The sequence below is a fragment of the Chanodichthys erythropterus genome, chromosome 18 (assembly GCF_024489055.1).
Source record: "Chanodichthys erythropterus isolate Z2021 chromosome 18, ASM2448905v1, whole genome shotgun sequence".
Taxonomy (NCBI): Eukaryota; Metazoa; Chordata; class Actinopteri; order Cypriniformes; family Xenocyprididae; genus Chanodichthys; species Chanodichthys erythropterus.
This window is the reverse complement of record NC_090238.1, coordinates 13,565,706-13,589,532: the sequence shown is the minus strand read 5'-3', so window position 1 is coordinate 13,589,532 and position 23,827 is coordinate 13,565,706. Positions and strand designations below refer to the sequence as shown.

Genomic DNA, 23,827 nt, shown 5'->3' with positions numbered 1-23,827 from the left:
TGGCTCTGACCTGAAGGAAAATGCTAAATCTGAATGCAGTTAATAAACTCAGTCACTTGATCTGTCTCGTCTATATAATGCAGTAAGCTTCAATGAACAAAATCAATTGAGAACAAACATTATGTTTATGTTGCTAAGAGTGGTTGCCAAGACAGATGCAGCAACACACACATTCAGTGGTGCAGCGATACTTATGTAATGCGGTCAGCTGTATGTTTTCCGGAATTTTACAATGGCTTCCAACGCGTTTCAACCAATTAGAATCAACGGCCGGAACTATAAGTTTTATAATGCATGTTTTATGTGTGTACAGGTTTGACCATGTAGTGTACTTTACAGGATTTTTACTAGAAAGCTCAAGCTTAAAGGGATAGTACACCCAAAAATGAAAATTCTGTCATCATTTACTTACTCTCAAGTTGTTCTAAATCTGCATGGATTTCTTTCTTCTGCTGAACACAAAAGAAGGTATTTTGAAGCATGACGTTAAACAAACAGTTAATGGATCTCAATGACTTTAGTATTTTTTTTTCTTCATACTATTTAAGACAATAGGGCCCATCAACTGTTTGGTTACCCATATTCTTCTACATATCTTCTTTTGTATTCAGCAGAAGAAATAAATTCATGCAGGTTTGGATCAGCTTGAGGGTGAGTAAATAAAGACAGAATTTTCATTTTTGGGTGAACTGTCCCTTTAAGTCTAAGTGCTTCTTCACTCACAGTCTCACTAAAAGTATACAGAGAAATAAAAGGTCCAACACTCACGTATGATGTGTGCCAAATGCAATGTCCAGTTTGGCCTGTCAAAAATAACAGAGAGTTCAATTCAACAATAAGCATTTAGTATTTCTTTTCAAACTGAACTGAATGAACAACAAATGGCATTTTCATTCAGTAATGCCACAATTTTCCCACTATAGATATTGACACAAAAAAATGTTTATAGAATCTCAGACTAGTTTAATGCTTCCCCCTAGTGGAATAAGTAGCTTATTGCAAATCAAGAGAACCATAAAAATCACAGACCTGGCAGAAACGAATATTTGGATATGGTTTGGCTTGCTCAATTAACCGAGCCTTGGACTCTCTCTTTTCTCCGTGAACGAGTATGACCGGTTTGTCCCTAAAAACAAAAACAAACTGTACTGTTAAGTACTCATTGGCATGTAGTGCCATTTCATTCGACATAGTGAAATGTTTTCAGTTTATGCAGCTGCAATTACACATTAAATCTTACCTAAATTCTGGCGGATACTGCTCCACCATCCATGGAATGTCAAAACAGTAATTAAACTATGAAGGAAGAAAGATGTGAAACAGGACAAAAGCATTACAAACTTTTGTGTGTGGTTTGTAGTAAACACCTTAGCTGCAATTTCATCCATTAACAGGATATTTACCTGTACAGACTCTTTTAGCGTTCCAAACATCGGAGAAAGTATCTCTGATTATTGGAGAGGAAAAGAAAACAGAAATATTAGAAATATACAACATCATAATTTTATTATAATATATATATATAGGTGCATCTCAATAAATTAGAATGCCGTGGAAAAGTTTTTATTTCAGGAATTCAACTCAAATTGTGGAACTTGTGTATTAAATAAATTCAGTGCACACAGACTGAAGTACTTTAAGTCTATGGTTCTTTTAATTGTGGCGATTTTGGTTCACATTTAACAAAAACACAACAATTCAATATCTCAAAAAATTAGAATACTTGATAAGATTAATAAGAAAAAAAATAATTTTTAGTGAATTTTTGGCCTTCTGGAAAGTATGTTCATTTACTGTATATGTACTCAATATTTGGTAGGGACTCCTTTTGCATGAATTACTGCATCAATGCGGCATGGCATGGAGGCAATCAGCCTGTGGCACTCCTCAGGTGTTATGAGCCCAGGTTGCTTTGATAGCGGCCTTCAGGTCATCTGCATTGTTGGGTCTGGCGTCTCTCATCTTCCTCTTCATAATACCCCATAGATTCTCAATGGGGTTCAGGTCAGGCGAGTTTGCTGGCCAATCAAGCACAGTAACACCATGGTCATTGAACCAGCTTTTGGTACCTTTGGCAGTGTGGACAGGTGCCCACTGGACTTCAAGCTGGACTTCAAGCAACATGGTTTCAGTGCCTCTCCACTCTTCCTCCAGACTCTGGGACCTTGATTTCCAAATGAAATGCAAAATTTACTTTCATCTGAAAAGAGGAATTTGGACCACTGAGCATCAGTCCGGTTCTTTTTCTCCTTAGCCCAGGTAAGATGCTTCTGATGTTGTCTTTGGTTCAGAAGTGGAATGTGACAGTTGAAGCCCATTTCCTGACGACGTCTGTGTGTGGTGGCTCTTGATGCACTGACTCCAGCTTCAGTCCACTCCTTTTGAAGCTCTCCTAAGTTCTTAAATCAGCTTCGCCTGACAATCTTCTCAAGCCTGCTGTCATTCCTTTCACTTGTACACCTTTTCCTACCACACTTCTTCCTTCCAATCAACTTTCCATGAATATGCTTTGGCAGAGCACTCTGAGAACAGCCAGCTCTTTCAGCAATGACCCTCTGAGGCTTACCCTCATTGTAGAGGGTCTTGATGACCATCTTCTGGACAACTGTCAAGTCAGCAGACTTCCCCATGACTGCTGTCGGGATTACTGACCTAAACCCAGTATTTATACCCTGAGAATGTTAATTTAATAGAACTTGAAATTAAATATTCTAATATTTTTAAATATTCTAATAATTTGAGATACTGATTTTATGATTTTGGTGAGCAGCAAGCTGTAATCATCAAAATGAAAACAAAAAAGTCTGGAAATATTTTACTTTATATCTAATAAATCTAGAATATATTTAAGTTTTACTTTTTGAATTAAATTACAGAAAAAAAATAACTTTTTCATCATATTCTAATTTATTGATATGCATCATATATATGTAATTTTTTTTAAGTTCACACTTTTTAAATACCTTTGATATGCAACGCTCCAGTGTTGAACTTTTTCGGTATCCCAGTGACTTTGTTTAAATAAAAACGATACATGCAATTCATAGACAATAAGTTGGTCTCAAAGAAATCATTTGGCTCTTCTTTATAATAACCAGTGCCGTGAGGGCTCGGAGGACGCTTGTCTTCGGCCTTCTTCCTCTTAGGACTTTGATTTGGCTTTTTGGGTTCATTTTTCAGGGCAGGTGGTGGAGCTTCATCATCACTGCTAGAGAGGTTCCAGCCCCCCTCCTCTATTTCTCTCTTTCTCTTTACAGCCGGCGAGTTGCTTTCATATTTTACAGGATCAGTTTGATTCACATGTGCAGCTTTTCTGGCTTCAGAGCCTATGGAAGGAGCAGACGGTGCTTTCACAGAATGGGAGTTTTCAGCTTTCTCATTGAGTTTTGGACTCAGTTTGGGCTCTTGCTTGAAGAAGGTGGTGATCTTATCTGGTTTTCTTTCTAAATTAGGTTTAACGCTTGGTTTGGTTAAATCCTTCTGAGGTGTTGGAGGGATAATGTTGTCCTCGTCTTCACTATCTGATATGGTCCACTTGCCATGTTGACTGTCCTGGGACATTTTTGTGCATCTGTGGATCACAAACAGCATTAGATTATCTTTTTTGTTATTGTTGTTGTTTTTAAAGTTGCATATTGTAAACTATCTACTGAAAACGAGCATACTATTTATTGCAAACAACATTGTTTTGTTTTTTTTTTTTGCTTTTTGTATGTTTTACTTTGTGTAATTGTACAAATAGATGGAGCCTTGAACAAGAGAAAAAACCTTGCATTGCATCACATAAACAAGTTATGAATTGAAGACAAGCATACCATGTGCATAAGCATAACAATTTAGTTCAATGTAAATGAACGTAAACTTACAAAGAGGCGGGAAGATTAAATGCACAGGCTACAGGTAAATAATTCAAATGTTACGGTTATAAAGAAAGCTAAGTGCTGCATATATACTGATACGAAACTGCTAGACCATTGTCCATTTGAAGCTCATATCATTAACAGCACCACAACAGTTTGTGTTGTTTTGATTCGGCTGCACGCACCGTCTTGAACTCGCTCTGTACATTCACATGCAGTAACAGCAGGGAAAACGCCACAATGTTCTTCAAAATAAAAGTCTGTGATACTCGACTTTGAAAAATTTGAAGATGTAATATTACTATGGAAGCCCGTTTCCGCCACATTAGAAGAAAAAAAAAACATACGACATAAAAAAGTAATAATTATGACATGAACAAATATTTCTGACATAAAAGGTCACATTTTTATGTCAATAATTATCACTTTTTATTTCATAATTTTGACTTTTTATGTCACAACCATCACGTAGTAGCTCATCATTTTGACTTTTAATGTCATATTTATGATTTACCAAAGCACGATTTTTTTTTTCTTAGGTTCTTAGGTGTTACTGTGAATGTCACTGCTACTTTCATGACAATTAAGTGTTCTGTGAGCCCACTATTAGGCCTACTATATTTTTTTGCATTACAATAATGATAAAGGGGTAATAATTTGTCATAAAAATACTGTCAAATGCAAAAAGTCCTAATGTTAATATTTTATTATATGACCCAAAAATAGGCTTTTTCTTTAAAGGGATAGTTCACCCAAAAATGAAAATTCTGTCATCATTTACTCACCTCCAAGTTGTTCCAAATCTGTATAAATTTCTTTGTTCTGCTGAACACAAAAGAAGATATTTTGAAGAAAGTTTGTAACCAGGCTGCTTTGGGGCACCATTGACTTCCATAGTAGGAAAAACTACTATGGAAGTCAATAGTGCCTCAGAACTGTTCAGTTTCCCACATTCTTCAAAATATCTTCCTTTGTTTTCAATAGAACAAAGCATTTTATACAGATTCAATTCAATTCAATTCAAAATTGCTTTATTGGCATGACTGTAAATCATACAATATTGCCAAAGCATACATAAAATAATACAAATTTGGAAGTGATTTGGAACAACCTGAGGGTTAGTAAATGATGACAGTATTTTTATTTTTGGGTGAACTATCCCTTGAAGTAGAATACAATTTCTATAGAAAAAGATTTTTTTTTTTTTGACTTTTTTTTGTTTGACTTTTAGTTTGAAAATAACGGACTATTCATCATAGATCATTCGCACTTTACTAAGTATCCAATCAGCGTCTCTGATACTGCGTTCTTCAACTCAACAACTGCAAAGAAAACCAATCCCTCACATCCATACGGTTTCCATGCAAACATCTCCAACTTTCCAGAAGCCTTCAGATATTTATATTTTATATCCAGGTTGTCCCACTCCCAATGCAAACATTCACCGCTGGAAGAAGCTTTAGGAACGAGAGACAAATAAACGATGCAGAAAGGAAAAAAATCGAGTTGGTAAGATTTGAGTCTGGTTGATATTGAACGATGTAACGTTAACGCTTGTAAAACAGCTTTGCAGGTGCGGGATGCTGAGATTACATGTATTTGCAATGATAATTTGTAAGTAAACTGTGTAACGTTAAGTAAACAAGGATGGGATCTGCGTTATTAAAAAAAATCCTTGATGTGACATTTTAATAATGATATACGATGTGAATAGAAAAGGTTTCTCGACATTATAACCTAGATGCAAATCGTTGAGATATTTTTCTACCACAGTAGGAAAAGGTGTTTCGCCCGAACAGGGACTTGAACCCTGGACCCTCAGATTAAAAGTCTGATGCTCTACCGACTGAGCTATCCGGGCTCTTGCTCTCATCGTAAGGAGGGGCGATTAAATCACTAACTCAGTTACTAACTCTTTAGATACTTTATGAACAGCAACCTCGTAAATCATTACGATCATTAGAAAGTAGCCTACATAATTTTGTGTGGACCTAACTAGTTGTGTGGTGACTTACTACTGCGGAAATCCGTGACTAGAGGTCGCTGTTTGTTATATGAGATGCGAGAACACGTCTGGCGCTCGTGCACATTATCGTGACGCGTGCGCTGCGGGGAGTCTACATGATCATTTATTTCAAAAATTGATTGTTAATTTACATGATTATTTGTGTGTTTTTGTTTTCTGCTTTGGATTAATATATTTTTTGCACTGTACAAATAAAAACGTCTATAATGTTCCCCAAATTCCCCTTTATTTCTAACATTTTGTTGTATCTGCTGCCTTTATTTAAATTTTCTAAACGCAGAACAACAATCGTTTGGAAACTGGTTTAATTTCAGTATTGTTATTAAATAAATAAAAATGAGCATTTAGTATGTTAAATATTAAGAGGAAAACTGCATCTTTTATTAATACAGATTTGAAGTCAGAAATACAGCAGATAGTTTCATCACGTTTGTGTTGTTGGGAATGACAAAAATTTCATAATTTCATTAAATGCCCAGTATACGTTTAATCTACACGTGTACAGTATATTGAATTCCATTAAAATGCAATATAATGTTGCATCCTGTGATGCAAATATAGTTGAATACAACCTAAATCAACACTCCTCTGCTCTTGCTTAAAGACTCAAAGTCTGCAAATGAAGCCTCCAGATGTCATGATGAATCACAGGAAGCAAGTGCAAGTTAACTCCGTTTATTATAATATTGAAGGAGATAGACAATAATGGTCTGAGACAGGCAGGCGTGGCAGACAACAGGAACTGAGGTGATCGCTGCGTGGATGGTGCTGGTGTGATGAAGCGTGGTGACGGTGATAATCCAATCCAGACGGTGAACGAAGACACGAAGAAGAGAACAGGAACTGGAACGACGAACACAGGAATATCGGTCATGAACGGACACCACAAGACAGGACACCAAACAACGATCTGACAATGGATGGGGGAATGAGGTGAGTATTTGAAGGGTGACTGAATGAGCATCAGGTGGGGAAGGTGATGAGTGGCAGCTGGATCCAATGATGATTGTCGTGGCCTGGACACACCCACAAACACACTCGCACACACTCAACACGCGCACAACTGTCAAAACAAAGAACACGTGACAAGAAGGAAACAATGCATCTGAAAACCGTGACAGTACCCCTCCTCCTAGGAACGCCTCCCGGCGTTCCCCGACTCCCTTACCTGTCGATTGTAATCATCGATAAGGGTGTGATCCAGAATGTCCCTGGCAGGTACCCAACTCCTCTCCTCCGGACCGTAACCTTCCCAGTCCACCAAGTACTGAAATCCGCGTCCCCTCCGCCTAGAGTCCAGAATCCGATTAACCGAATAAGACGGTTCCCCATCTACGAGTCGCGGCGGTGGGGGAACCGAGAACAGGCGGATTAATGGCCGAGTGAAAACGGGCTTAATCTTGGACACATGGAAGACGGAATGAACCCTCCTGTACGCAGGAGGAAGTTTGAGCGGACTGCTACCGGGCTAACAATCTTGGTAACAGTGAACGGACCAATAAATTTAGGAGCAAGCTTGTTAGAGACGGAGCGGAGAGGAATATCCTTGGTAGAAAGCCACACTCTTTGACCAACGACGTACACGGGAGGCCTTGACCGGTGGCGATCGGCCTTGGCCTTGGTGCGCTCCCTTACCCGGAGGAGAGTCTCACGGGCTCTCGTCCAGGTACGGTGACACCTCTGGACAAAGGCGTGTGCGGAGGGGACCGCGACTTCGGATTCCAGACCGGGAAAGATTGGTGGCTGGTAACCTACGCTACACTCAAACGGAGAAAGGCCCGTGGACGACACTGGTAACGTATTGTGGGCGTACTCCACCATTGAGAGCTGCTGACTCCACGAGGAAGGATTCTTAGAGACCAAACATCGTAACGTTCGCTCCAAATCTTGATTGGCTCTCTCAGTCTGACCATTGCTCTGGGGATGGAACCCAGAGGACAAACTAACAGTCGCCCCCAGCAATCTACAAAACTCCTGCCAAAATTTGGATACAAATTGGGGACCCCTGTCAGAGACCACGTCTACCGGGAGGCCATGAAGCCGAAGACGTGGTCAATGACGGTAACCGCTGTCTCCTTGGCTGATGGTAATTTGGGCAAGGGGATAAAATGAGCTGCCTTCGAGAACCGGTCCACTACGGTCAAAACAACCGTATACCCTTGGGAGGGTGGGAGGGCGGTGATAAAATCGAGCGAAATGTGGGACCAGGGTCTCGAAGGGACTGACAGCGGTTGGAGCAACCCATCTGGAGCACGATTGGAAGTCTTACCAACAGCGCAGACTGAACAAGCCAACACAAAATCACGAACGTCACGAGCCATGCGGGGCCACCAGAATCGTTGCTTGACTAAAAATTTAGTTCGACAGACTCCTGGATGACACGCTACATTGGAACAATGACCCCACTGGATAACTCTGGACCGTAGTTCCTCCGGCACAAATAAGCGGTTAGGTGGACACTCGGGCGGAGGCGTTACCCCTTCTAGAGCCGCTTTGACTCTCTCTTCGACCTCCCATGTCAGAGTGGAGACCACTAATGTCTCAGGTAAAATACACTCGGGAGTAGACGGGCGTTCGGAACGATCAAAAATACGTGACAAAGAATCGGGTTTGCTGTTTTGGAACCCGGGCGGTACGAGATGGTAAAATCAAAACGTCCGAAAAAAAGTGCCCACCGAGCCTGCCTGGAGTTCAATCTTTTGGCTGTTCTAATATATTCCAGGTTCTTGTGATCGGTCCAGACTATAAAGGGTACCCCAGAACCCTCTAACCAGTGACGCCACTCTTCCAAGGCCAACTTGACTGCCAGCAACTCCCTGTTACCAATGTCGTAATTACGTTCGGCGGGAGACAAACGATGAGACAAAAACGCGCAGGGATGCATCTTATCGTCTGAAGAAGAGCGCTGGGACAACACTGCACCTACCCCCACCTCTGACGCGTCGACCTCCACCACAAACTGCCGTGATGGATCAGGGGCAACAAGAATGGGGGCCGAAACAAAGCGAGCCTTCAGTTTGGCAAACGCAGCCTCTGCTGCGTCTGACCACCTGAACGTAGTCCTGGGGGAGGTCAAGGCAGTCAGAGGTGAGGCTAGTTGGCTGAAGTTGCGGATAAACCGACGGTAAAAATTGGCGAACCCCAGAAACCGCTGTAGGGCCTTACGGGAATCTGGACTTGGCCAATCTACCACAGCCTTTACTTTCTCAGGATCCATGCGCACTCCCTCAGTCGACACGATGTACCCTAGAAAAGGAACAGACTGTGCATGAAAAACGCATTTCTCCGCCTTGACAAAAAGCCCATTCACTAGCAACCTCTGAAGTACTCGTCGAACGTGCTGAACATGCTCCTGGAGAGACGAGGAAAAAATCAATATGTCGTCCAGGTAGACATATATGAACTGATCGACCATGTCTCTCAGCACGTCATTGACGAGTGCCTGGAAGACTGCTGGGGAGTTGGAAAGCCCGAACGGCATAACCAAGTATTCAAAGTGCCCCCTAGGGGTATTAAAAGCAGTCTTCCATTCATCGCCCTCCCTGATGCGGACCAAATGATAAGCATTTCTTAAATCCAATTTTGTGAAAACGGAGGCTCCCTGCAATCTCTCGAAGGCCGAAGACATTAACGGCAAAGGATAAGTATTCTTTACCGTAATGTTATTCAACCCCCGGTAATCAATACAAGGTCGCAGAGATCCATCCTTTTTCCCCACAAAAAAGAATCCCGCCCCCGCTGGAGAAGAGGAACGGCGAATAAACCCGGTTGCTAGTGAATCAGAAATATATTTCTCCATAGCCTCTCTTTCAGGAACTGAAAGTGAATATAACTTGCCCTTAGGCGGAGATTTACCTGGTAATAAATCTATAGCACAGTCATAGGGACGATGCGGAGGGAGAGAAGCAGCCCTGGACTTACTGAACACCTCCTTCAGGTCGTGGTACTCGACAGGCACGTTAGACAGATCCACCGCTTCCTCCTGCAACACAGAACCAGAGACAGACGAACAGGCAGAAACGAGACAAGACTTATGACAGCTTTCGCTCCAGGCCACGATGGAGTTCTGGATCCAGTCTACCCGGGGATTGTGTTTCGTGAGCCAGGGGTGACCAAGTACAACCGGAGAGTTGGGGGAATCAAAAACAAAAAATGAGGTGAGTTCTGAATGGTTGCCGGCGATGGTCATGGTGATGTCATCTGTGATGTGCGAAATGGTGGGTAGGCGTTGTCCATTGAGTGCGTGAACTGTAATCCTGTCGGAGAGGGGTTTGAGTGGGATGTGAAGCTTGTTAGCAAGAGCTCTGTCCAGAAAATTACCCTCTGCCCCCGAGTCCAGAAGTGCACGACACTGGTGAACGTGAGTGGACCACCCCAGTCTCACCGGGAGGAGGGTGGAGGTGGTTGAGGACTTCCCGGCGGAGATCCCACCCGACAGTAGCCTCAAATTTACTGCCGGGTTAGCCCTTTTAACGGACAACTATACGCAACATGTCCAGGTCTACCACAATATAGGCACAGTCCTTGGGACCTCCGCCTTTCCCGCTCCTCCCGGGAAAGCCGAGCTCGACCCACCTGCATGGGCTCGGGATCTTGAGCTGGGCTGACCGCGTCCCCGCTGCTGGACCTCAAATACTCCGTGTTCCTTAGAATCGGGTCACGCTGCTCGGCCCTGGTCAGCCGAGCGTCCACCCGAAGTGCCAAATCCACGAGTCCATTGAAAGTCGGGGGGAGGTCCAGCGCGTAGATCTCCCGCTGGACGCGATCAGCCAGCCCATGCAGGAACATGTCCCACTGCGCTTCCTCGTTCCAATGGCACTCAGCTGCAAGTGTGCGAAATTCGATGGAATAATCAGACACCGACTTCTCTCCTTGGTGCAGTTCAGCTAGTTGTCTAGCGGCTTCTTTCCCCGCGACCGATCGATCGAACACTCCTCTCATCTCAGCCGAAAGTGCCTGGAACGAGGTGCAGCAGATGTCCTGGTTCTCCCACACTGCCGTTCCCCAGAGGGCTGCCCTCCCCGTCAGAAGGGTGAGAACAAACGCCACTTTACTCTGCTCCGTACTGAAAGTCCGTGGCTGCAAAGCAAAGTACATAGAACAGCGTGTGAGAAACGCTCTGCAATATTTGGGTTCACCTCCATAAGACTCCGGGATCGGAAGACGTGGTTCCAAACTGGGGGCGCCCTCTGGTGATGGTGAGCGAACAGGCGGTGTGGGTGGCGCAGCGGGACCACGAAACAGCTGGAATTGCTGGGTGAGCTCGGACACCTGCGCTGCCAACGCCTGCACTGCTCTACCTGTCTTGTTCAGGTCTCTCTCCTGCGACTCCATGCGGCGGATGCTACCGTTGACAAAATCCTCCAGCGTAGACTGTGACGAGCTTGCTGCTTCCGTTCCTTGGTCAGATCGTTCTGTCATGATGAATCACAGGAAGCAAGTGCAAGTTAACTCCGTTTATTATAATATTGAAGGAGATAGACAATAATGGTCTGAGACAGGCAGGCGTGGCAGACAACAGGAACTGAGGTGATCGCTGCGTGGATGGTGCTGGTGTGATGAAGCGTGGTGACGGTGATAATCCAATCCAGACGGTGAACGAAGACACGAAGAAGAGAACAGGAACTGGAACGACGAACACAGGAATATCGGTCATGAACGGACACCACAAGACAGGACACCAAACAACGATCTGACAATGGATGGGGGAATGAGGTGAGTATTTGAAGGGTGACTGAATGAGCATCAGGTGGGGAAGGTGATGAGTGGCAGCTGGATCCAATGATGATTGTCGTGGCCTGGACACACCCACAAACACACTCGCACACACTCAACACGCGCACAACTGTCAAAACAAAGAACACGTGACAAGAAGGAAACAATGCATCTGAAAACCGTGACACCAGAGGGAATTTCCACAATAAAAGCTAATAATTTTATTGGTTACAATATGCGGAATATGCAAAAGTACCATATATAATAAATAAAAATGAGTGCTACCAAGTTCCAGGATCTATAAAGAGTTGTGCATATTTTTCGCACAAACATTTACAGTAAGATACCTTTTTTCTTCTGAGTGCAGTGTTAAACATCGATTCCTATCTTAAAGCTGCAGTCCGTAGCTATTGATCCAAAATCAATTTTTGAGCAAGTACATAGTCAGCCAGTGTTCAAAACTATCACCTTATCTTAGCCCGATTCACAACGGTAAGTTTGTAATAATGTTTTATAATTCGGGTAGTACTGGTAGGATTCCGCGGGAAATTCGATCATGTCGCCGTTTGTCTTTGCATCATTAACGTCACGTCTGTTTACATAAAGAATGAGTCCCAGCTAGTAGGCTATATCATGTGAGGATGCTGCTGGTGGCGGATCATTTATAGCCTTTTCTCATAGCAGCTGGAATAATTAAATTTATCATTTTGATGGTGGATTGTAATCCAGAAAGGTCCAAATGACAATCATCAGCAACAACTGGAGATTCACCCGTAGTCAAAAGAAATTGAAATCTACAGGTAACACTAACACACACTAAATACATGTAGTCCTGCAATGCTTATGTTGTTAACATTAACAATTTTAGAACAAAGTATAACAATAACAATAATTTTATGTGATATGAGCAGGGCTCAACGCTAAGGATTTTTTCTATAATCATTTTTACTTGCCCCGCCAGAATTTTCACTGGACCCACAACAAAAAATTAATAAAAGTAAAAGACAAGAAAATTGGCCTATAAAATAGCATAGTTATTTTTTTCCTTGTTTTTGTTACATTTAACCTCAATAAATAGGTTTATGACACCAAAAGCTATTAGATTAACTCACTTATATTTTAAATATTGTTAGACAAATAAACAGTAAGTAATAAACAAATAATCAAATTACGAGTAATAGCTCAAATAAGTACAACAGAACAAACATATGAATTAAATAAATTGTGCTTTTCAAGTTTTTCATGTAGGTTTAAACTAGATTTTCAGGTACAAAAATTGTAATTAATGTATAGCTAAATATATAACTATAGATTAAACTTTATTAAAGTTAATCAGTCAAGAGCGGTTACAGATGCATAAAAATGTTTTTAATGTTGAAAATATAAAACGTTAAATACTGTTACTTGAAATTATTAAAAAAATGAAGACACTTAAAATATGATATTAAACCCGCCAGCAGCTGGCAGTGAATCACTGTTAATGAGCGAGTCATTGAGATTCAACCGATTCATTCAAACGGCTGATTCATTCAGGAAGTGTTGCTCAGAGACACAAAACAATTCTGTGGACTTTGGAACTTTTTTTGTTGGTGTAATACAGCGAAACAGATGATTTGGTGTCTAAAATGTAAGTCACTTGATATTAAGTTCTTGTTCATTAAACTGTACGCTGAATAAAATCAATATCACATTTGTAATCATGCTAATATTTGGAGAAAAACTGCGCTCTTTGTGTAATAGGCTATTGTTTAACTATATTACATTATATAAATATGAAATGTATACAGGGGCATTTTTGCCCCTTATCTTGAATTCTGGGGCATTCTAAATGTATTTTAATAGACTAAATCACGCAGTGAATGCGTGCATCTATGCACGTCACGTGTACTAGTCTAACCTACTAGACGATGTCATGTAGTGTATGCGTCAGTGATGCGCGGGTTGATCCAAAATGAGCGGGTGCCTGCGGTCATCCGCGGTCACCCGCGGTTACGAGTCATCCAAAAATATTTTTAATGATATTCGGGTCGCGGTCGGTCGGGTCGTTTGAAATAAAGATGCCAATTAAACCTTTGTAATTTTCAGTTTTACTTAATAAAGGTTTCAGTTTTACTTTCATGGGTATTTGTGAACATTTATTTATGGTTATTGTAGCCTCAGTCTTTGGCTTAGCCTACCTGTTTTTGTTCGTCTAAAATGCGTTAATAAATACTTTATTAACATATTCTATCCCTGCATTTTGTGCTTGTGAGAGCTTCAATTGGGCATTCACGTGGCGAAATAGCCAAGCCTACTAATACAAGTGAGAAATCCTTATTTACCTTTTGAATGTTGAGCGTTATTAACTTTTGAATAAATGCTGACGCGGGACAAAATGCCCGATTTTCCAACACGTTGAACTGAGCAATGAAATTGTACAATTTTAATAGGCTACGTTACTTTTAAACGCATATAGCTCAGTAATGTCAGTTTTATGTATTTTCTAAGAGGGGGCGGGATTTTTGTTGGGAAAGTCGGGGGAGAGACGCGCACTTCGATTAGACTGGATAAACACATGCAGCATCTTAATTGTTAAGAAAATGAAACGAAATAAATGAATAAATCAAGCCTTTATTACATAACACTACAACATTCAGAAAAAGAACGGTTTGCGCTCCTAAGGGCTTTCACACTTTTCCAAAAGTGGGCCTTCTCTCAGTTGACCTGCTGATTAGGCTAATTCTTTAAGCAGGGTCGAAACATAAACAATAATATGCATCTGACAGCTGAAATGGAAAATGATGGGCCGCCTCAAGAACTGCCTGCTCTCGCCGCTGCACCTCTGAGGGCACCACGTCAGGTCCTGAAATATTTCTCTCCTCCACAGGCCGGATATTATTGGCCAAGGAGGCTGATGGGGGGTTCTTACGTCTATGGCCCAATGACGCTACAATGAGCATTTACTGCTTTTAAAAAAATGCGGGTCAGGAAGCGGGTCGGGTACAATATTTTCTTCTTTTTTTTTTGCGGTCCGAGTTGCGGGCGGGTTAGTTGAAAACGTCGGTCGGGTGCGGGTTGTTTATACATTGACCCGCGCATCACTGGTATGCGTGCACTCAATGGAAGTTTTTTTGCTTGTTTTTTGTGAAGTGAGGGACATAATCGATAATATCAGATCGTTAAATCAACAATTATGATATCATAGACGATATATATCGCACCTTTCCGTCTACTGTCTCGAGAGTAGTTCGCACTGTCCCCAGGCCATCGGCAGTGCTTATTGTCGAGCCCTGATGAGCTAATCTATCGTTAGATTTAATCACCATTGGCAGTGGAATTTATTGTAATTCTTTTTTTCTCAATTGATCAGAACAAAAGTGGCAGATTACTTACTTGTTCAGATGACATTTTCCAGTGAAAATGCTTATAGTGGACATACTTCCAAGACTACAATCTGTGATTCTGAAGTACAGTATCACCGATGTGGTGACTGATCGATGCACAACCCACGTAAAGATGATAATTTTCGCAAATAACTGCAATTGCAGTTTTCAAACAGAGATGGTGACAAAGAGGCAAAACTTACAGACTGCAGCTTTAAAAATCCTGTAAATATTCAATGTGGTCGCTCTCTACAGTCCACTACTAAAAAAAAAACTTCTGAAACTTCTGCTTAATACTGCCACTATTAGGGTTATACATACATACGTGTACGTACTTAATAAAGATTGCAGATCAACTCCTGACTGTAATGTCCATGTTTATGTACTTTAGGTTTTCCATCAGTGTGATGTGGGTCAGAAAAGTTATTTGTCCAGAGAAGATCTTAAGATAGCAGTTGTCATGCTTTTTGGATACAAGCCATCAAAGGTAGGCCTACAGAAAATCAGAATCACTTGATATTCTCTATACATATACCGTCATATTAACAGAAAATAAACTTTTGATAAAGTATCTTTTTTGTGGTGTGTAATGCAAAGAACAGGAAAGTATAAAACTGGTATTACCCATTTAATTCAAACTAAATTAAATAAATTACCTCACTTTTCAAAATGAATCGTGATTCCGAGGACGCCACACCCAGGATCACATGATCAAAAACTGTACTAATGCTGCCTTCGGAGGACGCACTCCAAGGTAAGGAAGGCATCAAGGCACGTCCAAATCCAATGTTAGCTTCACTTCCTACCTCCATATGATTGATTTTTGAAGGCAGCATTTTTGACCAACGTTTTCCACTTCTTTCTAGAGAGACAGCAATTAAATATTTGTTTAGTTCTCACCAAAGCTCACTCTATTTTGCTGTATATCATTAAAACGTAGGTTAAAAATTCACAGGATTGCCCTCCCATTTTGAAACTAGAATGCGATCAGCTCGTAATCATACGGAGCCCCGCACATGCAAGAAAAAAAATTAAATAGTGTGCACGATTTACTATTCCGTTCCCTTGATTTATAAATCGTGCGCACGATTTAGCCTACTATTTTTTTCCTGCATGTCATATCCGGGGCTCTGTATAATCACGACTTTAGAAGTGGGAATTATCAAATTTCCAACAGCACATGAAGGCAGCATTAGTTTTCAGATGCTGCTCATTAGGCGACTACATGAAGAGGTTTAACTGTTATAAAAATACAGATTTGTGAGCATTAGTGGAATTGAAGGCGTGACAATAAACACGAAACGTGATCGTTGTCATGCGGTGAATCCGGCCACTCGTGAAACAGCTGTGTCGTCGTCAGAGCTCGTGCAGCTCCTCTTGAGAAACTGCACTGGCTGACTCAGGCGGCTGTTCTCAAATCGCTCTCGCAGTACTTTGAAGCCATACATCACAGTCACATGGCATCGGCACTGTGTCAAGTCGGACAAAATTTCGCATACACTGCTTCAAGTCAGCCGCTGGTCGGTCTGTGCGGCGCTGCATCAAGTCGAACAAGCCTACTATCTTGAGATGAGAACATGTGACGTTATATTCGGACCTGTTCACGTCCTCGGACTGGGAATTATGCGCTTCTATGGCACCCATAGGATGGCACCACTATGAATGCCTAAATGAATCTACAGCGGTCAGGTGGTACAGCGGCTCCGTGGTACAATTCGGAGCTTTCAAAAACTCCCAGCTTCGACTGGGGTTTGATTGACAGGCGACCTAACCAATCATAATGCAGAGTCGGACAAAATGGTGGATAAAGCACTCAGCGGAGTTAGTACATAGACATAATAAATACATTATGTCTATGAGTTAGCAGATTAACGTTGGTGAACTTGAACAATGGTGTGTACTGTTCTTTCTGCGGTTGAAACAACATTCCTTATGATATTCAGTCATGTTTATTTGATGCTATAAATGAACTAGTAGGAAGAGATGATCGGTTCACGAGCCACTTGAACTGAGGTGATCTGTCAGGATACATTAAAGAGCCAAAAAATGGTATATAAATTAATTTCTGTAAAATTACAAAATTTGAAATTTGAGACTTTGTTTCATATCCAAAGTAACCTGCTCTGTCTTGTCTGTTGACACGTTGTCAGTGTTCTCTTTGCTCCGCAATATATTTTTCACTGTGTGAGAACATGTTGTGTGGTGAGAGATCGGCACGGCTTGTCGGACGTAGCAACAGCAACTAAAGGAGGCGGTTCTTTGCGAACAGTCAATTAAGAGCCCTACAAGGAAGTGAACGCTTTTTACGAGCCAGAATCTTGTAGTTACAGTTACTACGACATGGCGTGAGCATACCTTTAGAAACGCAGAATTCCCAGTCCGAGGATGTGCAGCTCCGAATCATGTTGTCATCTTGAGACTATGGTAATTACGACATTGCGTGAATGCAGCAAAAGAAAGATGGCATCTGAAAGTTTCGGTTGCTGGTCAGTATGTGTGTACATGTATGTTTTTGACCAAAGTTTTCCACTTCTGGTGTCATTTCTAGAGATAAATTACTATTGTAGTAATTAAATATTTGTTTATTTATCACATACCACCAAAGCTCGCTCCATTTTGGTGTAGATCATTAAAGGGGACATATCACACCCAATTTCTACCAATCGCATGTTAATCTTGAGTACCTATAGAGATACTCAAGATTTATATCAGATTTTTAAAAGACAGATTCAGCTGTACTGCTTCTTTTCGAAAACATTCAAGCTCATGGAGGCATACTGTCACAATTACCTGCCGATTCCCAACAAAACGGACATTTTTGATGAGGTTTATTTACTGCCTGAAGTTCAGAATCATGACCAGGATCTTTTATCGCTGAGACCGATCCTTCTTTCAGTTTCAAACTATCTTCAAATCCAGCGTCAAACTAGGCCTAGTTATAAAACATTAAAGGGTTAGTTCACCCAAAAATGAAAATTATGTCATTAATGACTCACCCTCATGTCGTTTCTAAACCCGTAAGACCTTCATTCATCTTCGGAACACAGTTTAAGATATTTTAGATTTAGTCCGAGAGCTTTCTGTCCCTCCATTGAAAATGTATGTGCGGTAGACTGTCCACAGAGGTAATAAAAACATCATCAAAGTAGTCCATGTGACATCAGTGGGTTAGTTTTTGAAGCATCGAAAATACATTTTGGTACAAAAATAACAAAAACTACGACTATGTTCAGCATCCTTTAATTATCTCATTAGCTCCCTTTGTTTGATCTGTCTATTTAAGTTCTGAGTTTTCTGTCATTTGTTGTCAGTCTTCATCAATGTGATAGCATGTGTTAAGTATATTCCTTGAGATATTTCTGAGTTTTGGTTATTAAAGATCCTTTTTTCCTGTTCAACCTCATCTTCGTGAACTTCATTCAGCACGTTATGTGACACTGTTCTGCAGTCATGCTAATGCACAGATCTCTTTTGAAATATAAGATGTGGTTTGTCCTATCCGTTAATTCCCTTACGACATAAATGACTGTGCTTACATTAATTTCATGTCACGAAAGCATTTTGAGATGCAAGTACATTTAACTGCTTACACAGCCGTATGCACAAGCACTCTTCACATAGTGCACTTGAGGATTTGAAACTGAAAGCCCACTGCATTCCAAACGACAAAGATTATACCTTTGAAGAGCATTTGTAAGGAAAATACCGGAGGGCGAGACCACTCACTGCAAGCGTAACATCAAGCAAAGTGGAGCCTGTGAATGTCCTTGTAATTCACTTCAACCTTTCTGACCTTTATGGAAGATTATGTTATGGAAGGTTCGAGTGGTGTTTGTGTGTGAGGAATCAGAATACGGGAGTTTCAAAGCACACGCAGTGTTATCGTGGATCTGAGGTAAACAACTAAGCTCAAATCCAGAATTGTTAGAGAGAGAATCGCAATACATAGATTTTTTTTTTTCTCCCACCCCTAGCGTTTGCGCATAAAGAAAACATTCTAAGCGAATATTTAATTAATGCAATAGTAATTTCTCATGAGAGTGGACAACAATGGTCAAAAACATACATTTTCACACAAACACCAACCGCAACTTTCAGATGCCATCTTTATTTTTCAGCTCAACTGTCATAGAATGGAAAGCACAGGATTGTGGGATATCAAAGGCAGCGAAGGTTACATCTACAGAAATTCATCAGATGAAGGCATGTCACGAGACAGGAAGTGAAGCTAACTTTGGATTCGGATGTGCCTTGATGCCTTCCTACATTGTAATGCATCTTGTAAGGCAGCATTTTTCAGTCTTCAGATGCAGCCATTGCCTATAGACCTTATGTAGCCCTGCCCCTTTTCAGCACTGCGCTTTTTGTCTTTTGTCTTCCGGTTTGTATTTACACAGTGATCTTACGTTTTTAAGAATGAACTGATCATTTTAAAATCTTCCCGGTCTCCTGAAATTTGTTAAAGGATTAGTTCACTTTCAAATGAAAATTTCCTGATAATTTACTCACCCCCATGTCATCCAAGATGTCCATGTCCTTCTCTCTTCATTCGAAAGAAATTTTTGATGAAAACATTCCAGGATTTTTCTCCTTATAGTGGACTTCAATGGCCTCCAAATGTTTGAAGGTCAAAATTACAGTTTCAGTGCAGCTTCAAAGCGTACTACATGATCCCAGACGAGGAATAAGGGTCTTATCTAGAGAAACCATCACTAATTTTCCCCCCAATTTTTTTTTTTAAATTTTATACATTTTAACCATTAATGCTCATCTTGAACTATCTCTCTTCTTCTTCTCTATTAGAATTCCGGCAGTGTAGACACTGCTAAATGTATTACTGCCCTCCACAGGTCAAAGTTTGAACTAATTGTTATATACTTGCACTAGCATGTTGTATATGACAATTTAGTTCAAACTTTGACCCGAGGAGGGCAGTAATACACTTAGCAGCATCTACACTGTAAGAATTCTAATAGAGAAGAAGAGAGTTAGTTCAAGATGAGCATTTATGGTTAAAATGTATACAATTTAAATTTTTTTTAGAAAATGAGTGATGGTTTCTGTAGATAAGACCCTTATTTCTCGTCTGGGGTCGTGTAGAACGCTTTGAAGCTGCACTGAAACTGTAATTTTGACCTTCAACTGTAATTTTGACTTTCAGCTGTTTGGAGGCCATTGAAATCCACTATATGGAGAAAAAACCCTGGAATGTTTTCATCAAAAACTTTAATTTCTTTTCGACTGAAGAAAGAAAGACATGAACATCTTGGATGACATGGAGGTGAGTAAATTATCAGGAAATTTTAATTTGAAAGTGAACTAATCCTTTAAGACATCCGCTTTATACATTACAATGCTCATGATAACTTCCGTTAACTTTACAATAAGTATATCCACTTCACCAGCTAATTACTCTTTGACAGCGATGCCATAGAAATTTACAGAGCTACTGCAAAAACGGAAGTTCAAAGACAAAAATCTAAAGACGACTGTGTGCATGTTTCTCTGGAGAATAAGGTCTATAAGGCAGCGAGGCAACAAGTCACTGTCTAAGAAGCAGCCCCAGACACACTTGTAACCAGAATGCATTTCACGGTGATCAACGGCGAACGGTTTGGTGCAGATTTTGCTCATCTCAAACAAGCCTAATCTAATTTTACTCAATGGCGTCATGGTTAGATAACCATTCCAAAACAATTTTACTGAGGGAAAACACGATTTCAATACTTAAATAGTGGAAAATTGGTGTCAAGTATGCAGATTTATTTCATCATAGTGTAAGTTTTGTAATGTTTTTGTATTGGGTAATTTTTTGTATATTTCTAATCATAATTTAGCAGTCATTTTGTATTTTCACTTGCAGTCAGAGACAAATATCTTGATGGGGAATGGCACTATTAAGGACTGTCAAGGTAAGGCAAAAATTTTACAGTTGTAGACATGCCAGCGCTGTGTATTTTAGTCTTTTGCAATTCACCTTGAGCAGACGCTCAACCCACACTGATGTGCACTCCAAAATTATATGCACAATTTCTGTCCTGATTTATTTTTCTATGTGGAAAACGAAATTTTATACCACTCAGGCAAAGTGAAAGGAAAAGGAGCTTGATGTAGATACTGTGTAATCTTTTTACACATTGCCAGTAATGAAATCCTGACAAACAGCGGTAAATAATGTTGCCGTGAAATGCATACAGGATTTCTACGGGCCCTTTTGACAGACAGAAACACTGAGGAAAATGGGTGTTTGGCAGGACAGCATTTTGAGGAAGACATTAAATGGTTGAAGACCTAGATTAGTAAGTAATTTGTTTCTTGTTTTATCCCACAAGCAAATTGCTTTTGTATGCTGCCCTGTGGGAAAGCATAAGATAATCTAGTTAAAGTGGCATGCTTTGTGTGATGAAATATTCCACCATTAAATCTTGCTCAGAGCAAATGGTGAATTAAATTGCCCCTCTTTTGAATTTCATGTGATTACTAAATTAGTGATGGTCGGGAGGAGAGGGCTGCTGGTGGTGGAGTGGGAGGTTTGACTAGACTCGGTAGTGAAATGCTTTGGCAGGCTCATTGCATGGAAAAGAGGCCACTTAAGGCTTCGATGCTACTGTACACGGCGTTCACAATACTACTGCCACTTGTTTAGCCTACTCACCCCCTTTCTCTGTCCTATCATCTATCTTTTCTGTGCTTCTGTTTTTATCACAGAGGCTTGAAAGCTTCAGAATGAAGATTTTGTTGATTCAGAAATCCATCCACAGTGGTTAATTGAAAGATGATTAATAACAGATGTTTATTTTATGGCCTGTTTGTTAGGGATATGATGCAAGATAGATTCAAACTTGCATTGCCCCCATGAACGCCACAGCTTGATGTGCCAGAGTACATGTGGTAACCACTAGGCCATAGACCTTTGTCAGAGAAGGCGCCATATTAAATTTGACATGAAAACAAGGCAGTTATGCTGTCTTCACATCCTATGAGAAATTTCATAATTCCCACTTAAGAAGTCGCAATTACGAGCACGTTTCATTTAAGTGCTTTGTTGTCACAATGAACAGGAATCATGGAGGACATCAGATTTATTCTTGCCTGTTTATTGGGAAAATTGTAATAAAGCCAAAATTATTTTTAGCATTTTATGCAATGACAACCATAAAAACATTCACAATGATATCTAGATTGTACGATTGCTGACGATTCTGTAATTCCGGTCAAATGCAGGCTATTTTCACTGTGTATAAAACATATGCTTCAAATGTTTAATCATATATGTAATATGTGCTAGATTAATGACAAGACGAGACGATCTAGCTGTTGTGGGAAAAAAACACCAAAATCATACCTGCTACAGCAGTATTTCTCCCTTCCTCTGTGTTTAAAGTTTATGGCCTGCCCATCTTGGGAATTTGGGTATCAAATTAGTTCTGAACTTCCCAGCGGTAAACTGCCATGTGCAACTTTTATCTAGGAAACTCGCATTTATGATAATTCCGATAGCATGTGAAGGCAGCATTAGGGATAGCCTTACTGTCTTTACAATATGGCATGGGTTGGGGGATTGGGTCCTAGATCATATGTAATTTTCAAGACTCATATGGAGGTTTTGTCTGCTTATAAAAGTCTTTTATAAAGATGTCAGCTGAACAGTCGGTATATTGTTAAACAACAATGCTAATTAAACACACTGGACTTATATCCCTCACAGCCTTGTTTTTATTTCTGTCCAAAATTAAATACGGCACTGCTACCCTAGTCTTGTTACGGTATGCCGATGTAGAGATGAGGCAGATCACGGATTTCCACAAATAGACGATACTTTAATGAACATAGGCAAGGAGACATCAAACATACGCTTAACACAACAGAGAATGGACAAGGAGTGAAGGGAGTGAGTGCAATATATAGGAGTGCTAACAATAGAGTCCAGGTGCAGGTGATCCGTGATGATGAGGAATTGACAAGGGAAGTGTGTGCAGGTGAGGAGAACAGGAGGATTCTGGGAAATGGAGTCCAGGGAAACAAGGGATCTGTAACAGTACCTCCCCCTCCCGGTAGGCGCCTCCTCGCGCCGTAGATGTAACAACCGGGAGGGGGGCGGGCGCCCTGGAGACCTCAAACCGGAGCAGGGGGAGGAGTAGACTGGAGTGGAGGTCTCCAGGGCAGGTCCAAAAATCATGGCGGGTCAGGAGCCGTGGGCAGCCATGGTGGATCAGGAGCCGAAGGCGGCCATGGGGGGTCAGGAGCCGTGGGCGGCCATGGCGGGTCAGGTGCAGCGGGCGGCCATGGCGGGTCAGGAGCCGTGGGCGGCCATGGCGGGTCAGGGGCTGAAGGCGGCCATGGCGGGTCAGGGGCTGAAGGCGGCCATGGCGGGTCAGGTGCAGCGGGCAGCCATGGCGGGTCAGGTGCAGCGGGCAGACATGCAGCGGGCAGACATGGCGGGTCAGGTGCAGCGGGCAGACATGGCGGGTCAGGGACCGAAGGCTTCATGCCGTAGTGCCCAGGCGGCGCTGAAGGACCGGCGGGAGATGGCGGAACCAGCGGCTCCGCCGACCGAAGCGCAGCCGGTGCTCCAGAAGGCCGCAGTGTAAGACAGATGACATACAACAAAGTGAACACTGGGGAGAGTGAGGAGGCCCACTGGAGCTGAGGGACGGAGTGACGGAGCGAAGACGGAGGAGTGCAGTCCAGAAGTGAGGGCAGGCCGACGAAGGAACAAGGTGTGAACGGGGGCAGGATGGAGACTGGTGACACTGGTGGACTGCTGGACAACGGTGGAGCAGAGGGAGGTTGGAGCCGGGGTGTAGGTAAATCGCCCAGAGGTCCGAGGTGGAGATCTGGGCGAGGGGGCTTGAGGTGGAGGT

At 41.6% G+C, this 23,827-nt stretch overlaps 2 protein-coding genes and 1 non-coding gene across 5 annotated transcripts in view; 1 reads left to right on the top strand and 2 right to left on the bottom strand.

Annotated features, from left to right (window-relative positions):
* tdp1 (tyrosyl-DNA phosphodiesterase 1) overlaps positions 1 to 5,955 on the bottom strand; it is a 38,111-nt gene extending 32,156 nt beyond the window's left edge. The window contains exons 1-6 of one of the 3 annotated variants that reach the window (XM_067367207.1): positions 5,876 to 5,955; positions 2,964 to 3,571; positions 1,404 to 1,447; positions 1,241 to 1,296; positions 1,030 to 1,126; positions 769 to 803 (exon numbers count right to left, since the gene is read on the bottom strand). In XM_067367207.1, the coding sequence (XP_067223308.1) occupies positions 769 to 803; positions 1,030 to 1,126; positions 1,241 to 1,296; positions 1,404 to 1,447; positions 2,964 to 3,561 (830 nt within the window). In that variant the 5' untranslated portion in view covers positions 3,562 to 3,571; positions 5,876 to 5,955. Of the gene's footprint in view, positions 1 to 768; positions 804 to 1,029; positions 1,127 to 1,240; positions 1,297 to 1,403; positions 1,448 to 2,963; positions 3,572 to 3,866; positions 4,066 to 5,875 lie in introns of those variants that run through there. The other 2 variants (XM_067367205.1, XM_067367204.1) reach the window with 2 other exon arrangements.
* efcab11 (EF-hand calcium binding domain 11) overlaps positions 5,221 to 23,827 on the top strand; it is a 90,882-nt gene continuing 72,275 nt past the window's right edge. Inside the window, exons 1-3 of the mRNA XM_067367208.1 lie at positions 5,221 to 5,369; positions 15,355 to 15,450; positions 20,827 to 20,875. Coding sequence (XP_067223309.1) covers positions 5,292 to 5,369; positions 15,355 to 15,450; positions 20,827 to 20,875 — 223 coding nt within the window. The 5' untranslated portion in view covers positions 5,221 to 5,291. The remainder of the gene's footprint in view (positions 5,370 to 15,354; positions 15,451 to 20,826; positions 20,876 to 23,827) is intronic.
* On the bottom strand, positions 5,649 to 5,721 carry trnak-uuu (transfer RNA lysine (anticodon UUU)). Its single transcript has one exon. It is a non-coding gene; the product is annotated as a tRNA-Lys (tRNA).